The 14,698-nt window shown below is 44.8% G+C and overlaps 1 protein-coding gene across 3 annotated transcripts in view; it reads right to left on the reverse strand.

Annotated features, from left to right (window-relative positions):
• The window catches only part of cdk19 (cyclin dependent kinase 19), a 78,214-nt gene that overhangs the window by 52,181 nt on the left and 11,335 nt on the right, over positions 1 to 14,698 (reverse strand). For 2 of the 3 annotated variants that reach the window (XM_061754269.1, XM_061754268.1), the window contains exons 3-4: positions 8,439 to 8,549; positions 4,353 to 4,493 (exon numbers count right to left, since the gene is read on the reverse strand). In XM_061754269.1, the coding sequence (XP_061610253.1) occupies positions 4,353 to 4,493; positions 8,439 to 8,549 (252 nt within the window). The remainder of the gene's footprint in view (positions 1 to 4,352; positions 4,494 to 8,438; positions 8,550 to 14,698) is intronic. The other variant, XM_061754270.1, reaches the window with a different exon arrangement.

Below are 14,698 nucleotides of genomic sequence, written 5' to 3' on the forward strand. Positions count from 1 at the left end.
TTATCCAACTGTGGTATCTCAGTCACTAGGGGACATTGCGTAAAAATATTATGAAACAAGAGGCGAAGAAAAGGACCCAAAGAAGACTGTAGCTTCATGTCGAATAGATGTTTCCTCTGTGCTGAACGGTAAATAAAGCGAATAAAGAAAGAAATACAAGACTGATTCTTGAGAACACTACACTGACTAAACCAGACTATAATAAACAGGAAGCCCAGACAGCTCACGGTCAGCCCGCTGTGTAACTACTGTATTTGTGAGTCTGATTCGAGTCCAAGTCATGTGACTCGAATCCACACCTCTGGTTATCACAAACCATACCAGGACAAAGTGACATACTTTTGCCAAATAACCATGTATTTTAATCTCTCAACAAATTAAAATAGAGAAAGAAATAACAACAAGCAAAAATGTCCAGTGGAAAGTAGACATATTAGGATTATCATCATTTGTTATAGTGCATGTAATGCCTTATTTTAGCACATCCTGAAGAGCAGTCCTAAAAGTCACATTTCTCACATCTATAATACTGAAACTATTTTAGTGATCGCTTGTCATTCATTCGTGGATGCGATATTAAAAGCGTTTTGTTTTACAAAGGTCCAAGACACAACAGAGAGACCATGTGTAAGTGACAGGCAGGCTGAATCCCATTTACATAGCTTGTAAGGTTGGCGCTCTCGAGCATTATCGTCACAATGTCACGGTTTCCAGGATACCTGAATACAATATAGCCGGTGTTTAAGCTATTAGGAAAAACACTGCACTTTTCCTACATTGACTGGTTAAGATGTGTACATTTTGAAATTGGAAATTGAAGGTCTTAAGTGTAAGCAAAGCATGTAACCCATGTGTAGTCTGTCAAAAACATTGAAGGCATATATTTCACACTTTAACAATCTTTGTAGCAGTTGACAGTAGTAAAGATTTATTGGCTTCTTGTCCTTTTCTTGTCCAAAAAGTAGGAGTATCTTTTTGATTCCAGATGATTAACTGAGCCCCCATCACCCGCCGAGGATCCGAGGAGAATCCCTGTCAATGTCACCCTAGCTAGATGTAGCTCAAGTGACGGATAAATAAAGAAAGCACACGGGATCAATTTCCTGGTGTTCTGTCCGCTCTGTGCTAAAGCCAGCAAGTGAAACTGTTATTTATTCTACAACCCCAATTCCAATGAAGTTGGCACGTTGTGTTAAACATAAACATAAGCAGAATACAATGATTTGCAAATCATGTTCAACCTATATTTAATTGAATACACTACAAAGACAAGATATTTAATGTTCAAACTGATTAACTTTATTGTTTTTAGCAAATAATCATTAACTTGGAATTTTATGGCTGCAACACGTTCCAAAAAAAGCTGCAACAGGTGGCAAAAAGTTGAGGAATGCTCATCAAACACCTGTTTGGAACATCCCACAGGTGAGCAGGCTAATTGGGAACAGGTGGGTGCCATGATTGGGTAGAAAAGGAGCTTCCCTGAATTGCTCAGTCATTCACAAGAAAAGATGGGGCGAGGTTCACCTCTTTGTGAACAGGTGCGTGAGAAAATAGTCAAACAGTTTAAGGACAATGTTCCTCAACGTACAATTGCAAGGAATTTAGGGATTTCATCATCTACGGTCCATCATATCATCAAAAGGTTCAGAGAATCTGGAGAAAGGACTTCATGTAAGCGGCAAGGCCGAAAACCAACATCGAATGCGCGTGACCTTCGATCCCTCAGGCGGCACTCCATCAAAAACCGACATCAATGTGTAAAGGATATCACCACATGGGCTCAGGAACACTTCTGAAAACCAATGTCAGTAAATACAGTTCGGAGCTACATGCGTAAGTGCAACTTGAAACTCTACTATGCAAAGCAAAAGCCATTTATCAACAACACCCAGAAACGCCGCCGGCTTCTCTGGGCCCGAGCTCATCTAAGATTGACTGATGAAAATTGGAAAAGTGTTCTGTGGTCCGACAAGTCCACATTTCAAATTGTTTTTGGAAATTGTGGACGTCGTGTTCTCCAGGCCAAAGAGGAAAAGAACCAACCGGACTGTCATGGATGCAAAGTTCAAAAGCCAGCATCTGTGATGGTATGCGGCTGTGTTAGTGCCAATGGCATGGGTAACTTACACTTCTGTGAAGGCACCATTAAAGCTGAAAGGTACATACAGGTTTTGGAGAAACAGATGCTGCCATCCAAGCAACGTCTTTTTCATGGACGCCCCTGCTTATTTCAGCAAGACAATTCCAAACCACATTCTGCACGTGTTACAACAGTGTAGCTTCGTAGTAAAAGAGTGCGGGTACTAGACTGGCCTGCCTGTCAAGACCTGTCTCCCATTGAAAATGTGTGGTGCATTAAGAAGCGGAAAATATGACAACGGAGACCCCGGACTGTTGAACAGCCGAAGCTGTACATCAAGCAAGAATGGGAAAGAATTCCACCTACAAAGCTTCAACAATTCGTGTCCTCAGTTCCCAAACGTTTATTGAATGTTGTTAAAAGAAAAGGTGATGCAACACAGGGGTAAACATGACCCTGTCCCAGCTTTTTTTGGAACGTGTAGCAGCCATCAAATTCTAAGTTCATGATTATTTGCTAAAAACAATCAAGTTTGTAGTGTATTCAATTAAATATAGGTTGAACATGATTTGCAAATCATTGTATTCTGTTTTTATTTATGTTTAACACAACGTCCCAACTTCATTGGAATTGGGGTTGTAATTCAAGTCAAAGTCAAGTCAAGTCTTTTGGCTGCCAAGTCTAAAGTCAAGCCTAGTCTTTCTGAAATATTTGGCAAGTCGTAAGTCATAAAACTGCCAATTCGAGTCGACTCGAGCCAAGTTATTTGACAATTGACATTTGATTCGAGTTCCCCCTTCTCTGGTAAACTGTGATCAACATTTTAAACAATTCAAGTGGAAATCCTGTCATTCCAATCCAAAGAAAGTCTGGATGTAGCAAGCGCTCATATTCCTCTCTGCAAAAAAACAAAAACAAAACTGTGGGAAACCCGCAGTGGAGAGCATCACGCAGGGATAAAGTGTGTTGTAGCCAGTTAGAGCCACCAAAACAACACTTAGAACAGAGAACCTTCTAGTTTTGAGCCATTATAATTAATTTCAGTAAATTACAGGACAGTGCTGACACAATCTCGTAACATTTCTCTGTTTGAGTTCGGCATTGAGATTTGTCCCTGGCTGTAGTCGCCTTACCCACCAATGCGAATTTATAATTGGCTGACCAAAATTTTGAAGCCTCTTTCGGGTTGATTGCTCCTTATTTGTGTGCTTTATTGCAAAAAAAGCAGCTGCTATGCCTTGGATTCTTGCTTTATCTGTCCCAAAAATAAGGACTGAATTTGGAAAAAACTCATTTCTGCTTTGGTGCCCCCACAGCATGGAATACTTTGTTGACTAAACTGAAACTCTCTGACGTTATTCCACTTGGAGCGTTCCGTTCTCTCCTGAGGGACTACCAGCTTGGTACCACTAAACAGTGTCACTATTTTACATTTTAAATTCTTGTTTGTTGTTGTGCAGCTTCTGCACCTCTTATTGAATTGCACCTCGGACATTGTATGTTTTACTCTGTACTGTCACTTCCTTGTTCTTATATCATGTGTTGCTGACCAGGCCAGGTCACCCTTGTGAAAGATATCCCGATCTCAACGTGTTTTTATCTGGTTAAATAAAGGTTAGTGTCCTGCGACTGGCTGGCGACCAGTTCGGGGTGTACCCCGCCTCTCGCCCGAAGTCAGCTGGGATAGGCACCAGCACACCCGCGACCCTAGTGAGGATCAGCGGTTCAGAAAATGGATCGGGTCGCTGGTGTGCTGGAGCCTATCCCAGCTTCAGGCGCGAGGTGGCGTACACCTTAGACTGGTCACTAAACAATCGCAGAGCACATATAGATAGACAAAAGCAAACAACCATTTAAACTTTTGAACTAGTCCAATGTATGCTTTGGGGTCACTTTAAGGTTGAGGGTCACAGGTAGCTGGAGCCTATACTAACCAATTACAACTGAAAGGTGAACTGCAGCCTGAACTGGTCGCCAGTCAATTACAGAGACAGATAACCATTCTCACTCACATTTATACCACCAGCAAGTGGGAACTGAACCAACGCTGCCTGCACAAAAGACAGGCAAGTGAACCACTACGACGACCTGACTGTGTCTTTTTCTGTATCTCAGTGGGCTTCAGCCTATTGCCCAAATATGGTCAATACCCCCCCCCCCCATAAAAAAAACAAAATAAAAAATCAAGGCATTATAAGCGAAGGGTAATAGACGCTGTATTCAAGTCATGGGAAAGTGGAGCGGTGAAGCTAAAATAATAGCTGCTCACCAGATCCCTGTGGAGGACCCAGTTGACGTGGAGGTAATGGATCCCATCCAGAATCTGATACAGGAGAGACTTCACCATCCCTCGGGGCAGCTGCATTGGCTTTTTGTTGGCCTTGGAGGCACGATGGAACTTGATAATATGCTAAAAGAAAGAGAAAACATTTCACCTCACAGATTTTTACTCTGCATACGGACCACCTTGTATTCATTCAACTAATACCAAAATCATAACAATATACTGTACCTGTTTTTAGTCTAATTTACTACTATGAATGACTGCTAAATAACATACTATAGACGTCCATTCATCTAATCACAGTAATGACTGTAATGCTTCCGCAAACTCACACCAATGTCCGAGTCTGAATATGTGTAAATGTGTCATTTTAGCAATGGTGGTCATGCTTCGGAGCCTCAAGCCTCCTGTTTTGTTCCTCTTGCTTGTACCCACATGGACAAAATTGTTTGTACCCTTCTGTTATGGAAACAAAAAGCCACAATGCTTAATGAAATAACTTTAAACTTGAGATTTCATTGTACCCTGCAGATTTATGACGGGGTGGATGTAGCAAAGCAGCACCAAAACATATAATAACTGAGCCTCCTCCAGGGCAGTTCCATTGTTTGGTGTAAATTTCTGTTGAACCACAAAATTAAAGCAATTCTATTTTCATGAGTTGATTTTTAACATTGTGTTATTCATTACTACTTTTGGCAATTTAAAGTTATCTCAGTGACTATTGTGTGTTTTTTTTTCTCTTTAGAGGACGAATACCAATAATTTTGTGCGCGCATGTAACAATATGTTGCAAGGATAAACTTTGAAACAAAACAAATATTTTTTTTTTTTTTTTACAAACAACATATTTATGGGCTAATTTTGTCACGATTTTGTTTGATTTACACTTCTGGGAGACAATGGAGATGTAATAAATTAAAAACACATTACATCATTCATCAACAAGCTAACATATCTTTACTAATGCACATTACCATTCGGGTCACATAATCCAACAAATGAAATATTGATATCAAATTAAGTGGTGTGGCCTGATTTTCTATTTCATAGTTTTGATCCGAGCTTAAAACTGAAATATGAAAACTGACATTTTTTTATTTTTTTTGTGCCAGATTAAAAGATAAATATCAAAATATTCAGTCATTATTTGATTTTTTTTTTATTGCCAATTGAAAATGGAAAAGAACAAATGATACACTGAATCTCAATAACATAACATTTTAATTGGTTCCTTAGCTGCACGTTGTTGACATTAGTTGCAGTTGCTATAAATTGGATTTTTGAGGTCGTAATTGGAGAGTGACAATATACAGATACTGTATGTCGTGAGGCAGAATTATGTTGAATAAAATAAGCAATGGTTTAATAAAGTATCTTGTTGTTTGTCCTGTCAGGCTGTCAGAGTTGTATTTTATAATCTGAGGAATTCTCTAGAAGCAGTCTTGTATTTCTTTTTACTCACTTTTTTTTTTTTACAGTTGACACACAGAGGTAACAAGGCTAATCCCTCCTCCATCACCGTGGTTACGTTCCAAACCACCCCCGCCATAAGTGAAATTTGAGATATAGAAATAATACGAACACATTTAAACACATAATATATTAAGAGAGAGAAACAGCAAAGGATAACACGTACATGTTGTACAAATCGTACAATCCCAATTCCAATAAAGTTGGGACGTTGTGTTAAACAAATAAAAACAGAATACAATGATTTGCAAATCATGTTCAACCTATATTTAATTGAATACACTACAAAGACAAGATATTTAATGTTCAAACTGATAAACCTTATTGTTTTTAGCAAATAATCGTTAACTTAGAATTTTATGGCTACAACATGTTCCAAAAAAGCTGGGACAGGGTTATGTTTACCACTGTGTTACATCACCTTTTCTTTTAACAACATTCTATAAATGTTTGGGAACTCAGGACACTAATTGTTGAAGCTTTGTAGGTGGAATTCTTTCCCCATTCTTGCTTGATGTACAGCTTCAGCTGATCAACAGTCCGGGGTCTCCGTTGTTGTATTTTACGCTTCATAATGCGTCACAGGTTTTCAATGGGAGACATGTCTGGACTGCAGGCAGGCAGGCAGGCCAGTCTAGTACCCGCACTCTTTTACTACGAAACCACGCTGTTGTAACACGTGCAGAATGTGGTTTGGCATTGTCTTGCTGAAATAAGCAGGGGCATTCATGAAAAAGACTTTGCTTGGATGGCAGCATATGTTTCTCCAAAACCTGTATGTACCTTTCAGCTTTAATGGTGCCTTCAGAGATGTGTAAGTTACCCATGCCATTGGCACTAACACAGCCCCATACAATCACAGATGCTGGCTTTTGAACTTTGCGTCCATAACAGTCCGGATGGTTCTTTTCCTTTTTGGCCCGGAGGACACGACGTCCACAATTTCCAAAAACAATTTGAAATGTGGACTCGTCGAACCACAGAACACTTTTCCACTTTGCATTAGTACATCTTAGATGAGCTCGGGGCCAGAGAAGCCGGCGGCGTTTCTGGGTGTGGTTGATAAATGGCTTTTGCTTTGCATAGTAGAGTTTCAAGTTGCACTTACGGATGTTGCGCCGAACTGTATTTACTGACATTGGTTTTCTGAAGTGTTCCTGAGCCCATGTGGTGATATCCTTTTCATATTGATGTCGGTTTTTGATGCAGTGCCGCCTGAGGGATCGAAGGTCACGGGCATTCAATGTTGGTTTTCGGCCTTGCCGCTTACATGAAGTCCTTTCTCCAGATTCTCTGAACCTTTTGATGATATTACGGACCGTAGATGATGACATCCCTAAATTCCTTGCAATTGTACGTTGAGGAACATTGTCCTTATACTGTTCGACTATTTTCTCACGCACTTGTTCACAAAGAGGTGAACCTCGCCCCATCTTTGCTTGTGAATGACTGAGCAATTCAGGGAAGCTCCTTTTCTACCCAATCATGGGACCCACCTGTTCCCAATTAGCCTGCTCACCTGTGGGATGTTCCAAACAGGTGTTTGATGAACATTCCTCAACTTTCTCATTCTTTTTTGCCACCTGTCCCAGCTTTTTTGGAATGTGTTGCAGCCATAAAATTCTAAATTCATGATTATTTGCTACAAACAATCAAGTTTATCAGTTTCAACATTAAATATCTTGTCTTTGTAGTGTATTCCATTAAATATAGGTTGAACGTTATTTGCAAATCATTGTATTCTGCTTTTATTTATGTTTAACACAACGTCCCAACTTCATTGGAATTGGGGTTGTATAAAAAAATTTAGTAAAAACTTTAAAAACACGGGACCGCAAAGTGTGAAACGCGATCTAGTGGGCGATTACTGTATCCACCAGACTCTACGGTCTTCGTCTCTTGTTTAGTTTTCATCTCTCATCTATGTTTTTATGTTTTGTACATGTATATTTGAGTGAAATCTGTGCCATGTTCAAGAAAAAAATGATTTTGCGGGGGGTTTGGGACACTATTTGGTTAAAATAAAACATTTTCATCACAATTTCAAGACAATTCCTTTATCAAGTATCAGTCCTCTGTACTTGGACTCGCTCTAAAAAAAACCTGGTATCGGTGCATTCTGATATATCATGTTTAGTATATTGTTCACATTACACATACATTATGCATACAATTCATCCATTATTTTTTTGCAGCGAGCTGGAGCCTATCCCAGCGGAATCAGGCAGAACACACTCTGGACTTGTGGCCCCCCAATCGCAGGGCACAAGTAGATTCACACCATCACTGAATGGGAACTGAACCCACACTGCACCAAAGTTAGGTGAGTGAATCACTACACCGTGTGTGCAGTGCCAGTGACTGCATACAATTATACAAATCGTACTTCCAAGCAGCCCTCTACATGACTTGTCATGACTCTGGTAGCTCTCCGTGTCACAAGTGCTGGTGACTTCTGCTGCAGAATATCTTCTGTCTTTATTAGATCAACTACAATTCGGACACTAGGATCAAGTCTGGAAGACTTTGTTTTTTTGAAAATCCTGCGGGACAAATGTTCTGCATGGCATGCAACATGGACATAGAGGAAAAACTCACCCAAAGGTCGTGTTCGGCATAGTCTAACAGGAGCGAAACCTTTCTGTCACTGTGGGACAGGAACACTTTCTGCAGGGCAATCACGTTTGGATGTTTCAATTCTCGCAACAGCTGGAGGACACAAGAAAAATGTCTGAAAATTGGGCCGCTGTCAAAACAACACAGTGCAAGCAGACATTCCAGAAATAGGTTCTGAAAATTCTGGATGCAGCAATTCTACGGAAGAGGTAGATATTTAAAGCACTGGTAATAATCCATCCATCCATTTTCTTTACCGCTTATCCTCTCTAGGGTCACGGGTTACTGGAGCCTATCCCAGCGGGAGGCGGGGAACACCCCGAACCGGTCGCCAGCCAATCGCAGGGTACATAGAAACAAACAACCATTCGCACTCACATTCACACCTACGGGCAATTTAGAGTCTCCAATCAACCTACCACGCATGTTTTTGGGATGTGGGAGGAAACCGGAGTGCGCGGAGAAAACTCACCCAGGCCCGGGGAGAACATGCAAACTCCACACAGGCGGGGCCGGAATTTGAACCCTGGTCCTCAGAACTGTGAGGCAGATGTGCTAACCAGTCGACTACCGTGCCGGCTTGGGACGTTGTGTGGCCGGGCCTGCACCTATGGGGCCCGGCCGGGCACAGCCCGAAAGGGAAACGTGGGTCCCCCTTCCCATGGGCTCACCACCTGTGGGAGGGGCCATAGGGGTCGGATGCAGTGGGAGCTGGGCGGTGGCCGAAGGCGAGGACCTTGGAGATCCGATCCCCGGCTACAGAAGCTGGGTCTAGGGACGTGGAATGTCACCTCTCTGGCAGGGAAGGAGCCCGAGCTGGTGTGTGAGGTCGAGAAGGTCCGACTAGATATAGTCAGACTCGCCTCCACACACAGCTTGGGCTCTGGTACCAGTCCTCTCGAGAGGGGTTGGACTCTCTTCCATTCTGGAGTTGCCCACGGTGAGAGGCTCCGAGCAGGTGTGGGTATACTTATTGCTTGGTGCCGAGCAGGTGTGGGTATACTTATTGCTAGGCGCCTGTACGTTGGGGTTCACCCCGGTGGACGATAGGGTAGCCTCCCTCCGCCTTCGGGTGGGGTGACGGGTCCTAACTGGAGGGGGTGCTGGAGAGCGCTCCCGCTGGTGACTCCATCGTTCTGCTGGGGGACTTCAATGCACACGTGGGCAATGACAGTGAGACCTGGAAGGGCGTGATTGGGAGGAACGGCCCCCCCGATCAGAACCAGAGTGGTGTTCTGTTATTGGACTCCTGTGCTCGTCACTGGATTGGCAGACTGGGGTGGTGGTCCCCCTTTTTAAGAAGGGGGACCGGAGGGTGTGTTCCAACTCCAGGGGGAATCACACTCCTCAGCCACCCTGGTAGGGGCTATTCAGGGGTGCTGGAGAGGAGGTTCTGTCGGGAAGTCGAATCTCAGATTCAGGATGAGCAGTGTGGTTTTCGTCCTGGCCGTGGAACAGTGGACCAGCTCTACGCCCTCGGCAGGGTCCTCGAGGGTGCATGGGAGTTCGCCCAACCAGTCTACATGTGTTTTGTGGATTTGGAGAAGGCGTTCGACCGTGTCCCTCGGGGAGTCCTGTGGAGGGTGCTTCGGGAATATGGGGTACCGAACCCCCTGATACGGGCCGTTCGGTCCCTCTACGACCGGAGTCAGAGTTTGGGCCGCATATCCGGCAGTAAGTCGGACTCGTTCCTGGTGAGGGTTGGACTCCGCCAAGGCTGCCCTTTGTCACCGATTCTGTTCATAACTTTTATGGACAGAATTTCTAGGCGCAGCCAAGGCTTAGAGGGGGTCCGGTTTGGTGGCCTCAGTATTGCATCACTGCTTTTTGCTTATGATGTGGTTCTGTTGGCTTCATCAGACCTCCAACTCTCCCTGGAGCAGTTCGCAGCCGAGTGTGAAGCGGCTGGGATAAGAATCAGCACCTCCAAATCTGAGACCGTGGTCCTCAGTCGGAAAAGGGTGGCATGCCCTCTCCAGGTCGGGGATGAGATCCTGCCCCAAGTGGAGGAGTTCAAGTATCTTGGGGTCTTGTTCACGAGTGAGGGAAGAATGGAACGGGAGATCGACAGGCAGATCGGTGGATCGTCTGCACTGATGCGGACTTTGTATCGATCTGTTGTGGTAAAGAAGAAGCTAAGCCGAAAGGCAAAGCTCTCAATTTACCGGTTGATCAACGTTCCTACCCTCACCTATGGTCACGTGCTGTGGGTCGTGACCGAAAGAACAAGATCCAGGATACAAGCGGCCGAAATGAGTTTCCTTCCTTCCTCCTCTCCCTTAGAGATAGGGTGAGAAGCTCGGTCATCCGGGAGGATCTCAGAGTAGAGTCGCTGCTCCACCACATCGAGAGGAGCCAGATGAGGTGGCTGGGGCATCTGATTCGGATGCCTCCCGGACGGCTCCCTGGTGAGGTGTTCCGCGCACGTCCCACCGGGAGGAGACCCCGGGGACGACCCAGGACACGCTGGAGACACTACGTCCTTCGGCTGGCCTGGGAACGCCTCGGGATCCCCCCGGAAGAGCTGGATGAAGTGGCTGGGGAGAGGGAAGTCTGGGCGTCCCTGCTAAAGCTACTGCCCCCGCGACCCGACCCGGATAAGCGGTAGAAAATGGATGGATGGATGGACACTACAAAGACAAGATTTAATGTTCAAATTGATAAACCTTTTTTTTTAGCAAATAATAATAATAATAATAATAAAATAATCATATAGCTAAATAGAACCTCCAAAGTCATATGCCTCTGAGGTTGTACAAAGTGGAATTCAACCACATTTTTATGCTTTTAAAAGTTGTACTTTGTTGTAGTGACATGTAATCTTGAAAGACTTCAGTTGAACAAATATGAAATTATTTATTTTGGGCATGTTTCTGGGTTGTTGTTTTTTTTGCAACACTTCTTCCAGTCAGATCCATCATGGAGGACATCACAAGCGATCCGAGCATTTCGTGTATGCCCTCAGGGTACCTCACGAGGACGTAGTTTGGCGAGCCAAGGAAACTCATGTTTGTCGCTTTTTCTTTGTCTTGCACCGTTTATTGCCAAAGGCAAACTTGCCTCAACAAGGGGTGTTCAGAGAAGAGCAAGAAAAGAAACAAAAAGAACAAAGAAACTGTACAACGAAAGCAAGGATATTATTGTACTTCTATAGCAAACATTTGTTTATACAAACGAACTAAAAGCAAACAGTCCAACCTCTTTAACATAGCTTGACACGCTCCTATTATTGCACAAGAACAGAGGAATAATGTTGAGAATTAAAATTAAGTATTATTCTCCTTATTACATAGGGAAAAACAAACAATACCTATATGTACTTTAGGTCCTCAGTTTATGACCAATTTCCGTTTCTATAGCAGTGATGTAAACTGAATTTGTACATAATTCATGCGTGGTAGTCTATCACCTACCTATGCTCATTCCTAGGGATGGAACGTTTTTTGAAAACCAGTAAAACGGTTCATAATAAATATGAAATATAAGTAAATATCTATTTAATAAATGAAATCACCAATAGCACTGGGGTGACCCCCGACTAGGAAAACCCGAAAGTCACTTCTTCTAGAACACTCCAGTTGTGATATAGGAAAGGGTGTAGACATGTCAAACTTACTCAAAAGTCTCAACAAGTGTTTTTGGGAGGGTCTGTTCTACTACCTAACCCTGAAGAGATTATTTGCGATGAGGAAAAACCAGAAATTCAGGTTCAAAGTGAGCACATGCTTGCCACAAAGACGAAAGAGAAGTTCATAGTATGACACTTAAAGCATTATGCCAAAAGTCCCACATTGCTTTTGAACTGTATTTGTTTAAGCCTATCCTCTTCCTGTCTGCCATTTTTTAAATGAGGTCATTGGTGGATGCCCATCAGAAGCACAGGGAGCTGTGATTGATTTTTTTATTTTTATTTATTTTTTTGCTTTGGGAGGGGAACCACCACTAAACATTTTCCAAAGGTTGCAAGGTTGTATGGGGACGTCGCAGGAGGCTACAGCACAGACAAAAAGTGGGTGTCCAGGATCAAAGATGAAGACAAGAGCCTGCTTTGAGTAACCTCATTGACAAGCAAATGAGCAGCAGACCATCTTGAAAAGCTAATCCTAGAAATAGTGCTAGGATTAGCGCTAGGGTCGAGGCACTGATCACGTAGATCTATTGCTTGGGTTGTGTTTAGTTTTGTTCCATGTTTTCCTGTGTTCCATGTTTGTCGTGTGCTCATTAGGTTGTTGTGTCCACCTGTTCTCGTCTACTTTGTGTCGACCAATCCGCTCTCTCCAGCCACTCGTGTCTTGTCCAGGTGTTCCTCGTTGTCTCGTCAATTTGTTTGTATTTAGTTTCCTGGTTTCTTTCAGTTCTTGTCGGTTCATTGTCGTTGTCACGTCTTGCCATGTCATAGTCGCCAGTTGTTTTTATCATTGTGATTAAATATTATTATTTTGAGATTCCCGCACTCCTGCCTTGCCTCCCTGCTTCCCTGCAATTGGGTCCACCATGTTCTTGCCTTGCGTTCCTCGCCTTCGCCCTAACCACGTACGTGACACATGTAAACGGCAGATCGCACGAGACTAGCATCCATCCATTTTCTACCGCGTCAGGTCGCGGGGCTGTAGCTTTAGCAGGGATGCCCAGACTTCCCTCTCCCCAGCCACTTCATCCAGGTCTTCTGGGGGGATCCCGAGGCGTTCCCAGGCAAGCCGAAGGACGTAGTCTCTCCAGCGTGTCCTGGGTCGTCCCCGGGGTCTCCTCCCGGTGGGACGTGCCTGGAACACCTCACCAGGGACGCGTCCGGGAGGCATCCGAATCAGATGGCCCAGCCACCTCATTTGGCTCCTCTCGAGCTTCTCACCCTCTCTCTAAGGGAGAGCCCGGACACCCTGCGAAGGAAACTCATTTCGGCCGCTTGTATCCGGGATCTTGTTCTTTCGGTCACGACCCACAGCTCGTGACCATAGGTGAGGGTAGGAACGTAGATCGACCGGTAAATCGAGAGCTTCGCCTTTCGGCTTAGCTCCTTCTTTACCACAACGGACCGATACAAAGTCCGCATCACTGCAGACACTGCACCGATCCGCCTGTCGATCTGCCGTTCTATTCTTCCCTCACTCGTGAACAAGACCCCAAGATACTTGAACTCCTCCACTTGGGGCAGGATCTCATCCCCGACCTGGAGAGGGCATGCCACACTTTTCCGACTGAGGACCATGGTCTCAGATTTGGAGGTGCCTCAATACTGAGGCCACCAAACCGGACCCCCTCTACGCCTCGGCTGCACAGAGATATTCTGTCCATAAAAGTTATGAACAGAATCGGTGAGGGTTGGACTCCGCCAAGGCTGCCCTTTGTCACCGATTCTGTTCATAACTTTTATGGACAGAATTTCTAGGCGCAGCCAAGGCTTAGAGGGGGTCCGGTTTGGTGGCCTCAGTATTGCATCACTGCTTTTTGCTTATGATGTGGTTCTGTTGGCTTCATCAGACCTCCAACTCTCCCTGGAGCAGTTCGCAGCCGAGTGTGAAGCGGCTGGGATAAGAATCAGCACCTCCAAATCTGAGACCGTGGCCCTCAGTCGGAAAAGGGTGGCATGCCCTCTCCAGGTCGGGGATGAGATCCTGCCCCAAGTGGAGGAGTTCAAGTATCTTGGGGTCTTGTTCACGAGTGAGGGAAGAATGGAACGGTAGATCGACAGGCGGATCGGTGGATCGTCTGCACTGATGCGGACTTTGTATCGATCTGTTGTGGTAAAGAAGAAGCTAAGCCGAAAGGCAAAGCTCTCAATTTACCGGTTGATCAACGTTCCTACCTTCACCTATGGTCACGTGCTGTGGGTCGTGACCGAAAGAACAAGATCCAGGATACAAGCGGCCGAAATGAGTTTCCTTCCTTCCTCCTCTCCCTTAGAGATAGGGTGAGAAGCTCTGTCATCCGGGAGGATCTCAGAGTAGAGTCGCTGCTCCACCACATCGAGAGGAGCCAGATGAGGTGGCTGGGGCATCTGATTCAGATGCCTCCCGGACGCCTCCCTGGTGAGGTGTTCCGGGCACGTCCCACCGGGAGGAGACCCCGGGGACGACCCAGGACACGCTGGAGACACTACGTCCTTCGGCTGGCCTGGGAACGCCTCGGGATCCCCCCGGAAGAGCTGGATGAAGTGGCTGGGGAGAGGGAAGTCTGGGCGTCCCTGCTAAAGCTACTGCCCCCGCGACCCGACCCGGATAAGCGGTAGAAAATGGATGGATGGA

This window comes from Phyllopteryx taeniolatus, chromosome 18 (genome assembly GCF_024500385.1).
Source record: "Phyllopteryx taeniolatus isolate TA_2022b chromosome 18, UOR_Ptae_1.2, whole genome shotgun sequence".
Classification (NCBI taxonomy): Eukaryota; Metazoa; Chordata; class Actinopteri; order Syngnathiformes; family Syngnathidae; genus Phyllopteryx; species Phyllopteryx taeniolatus.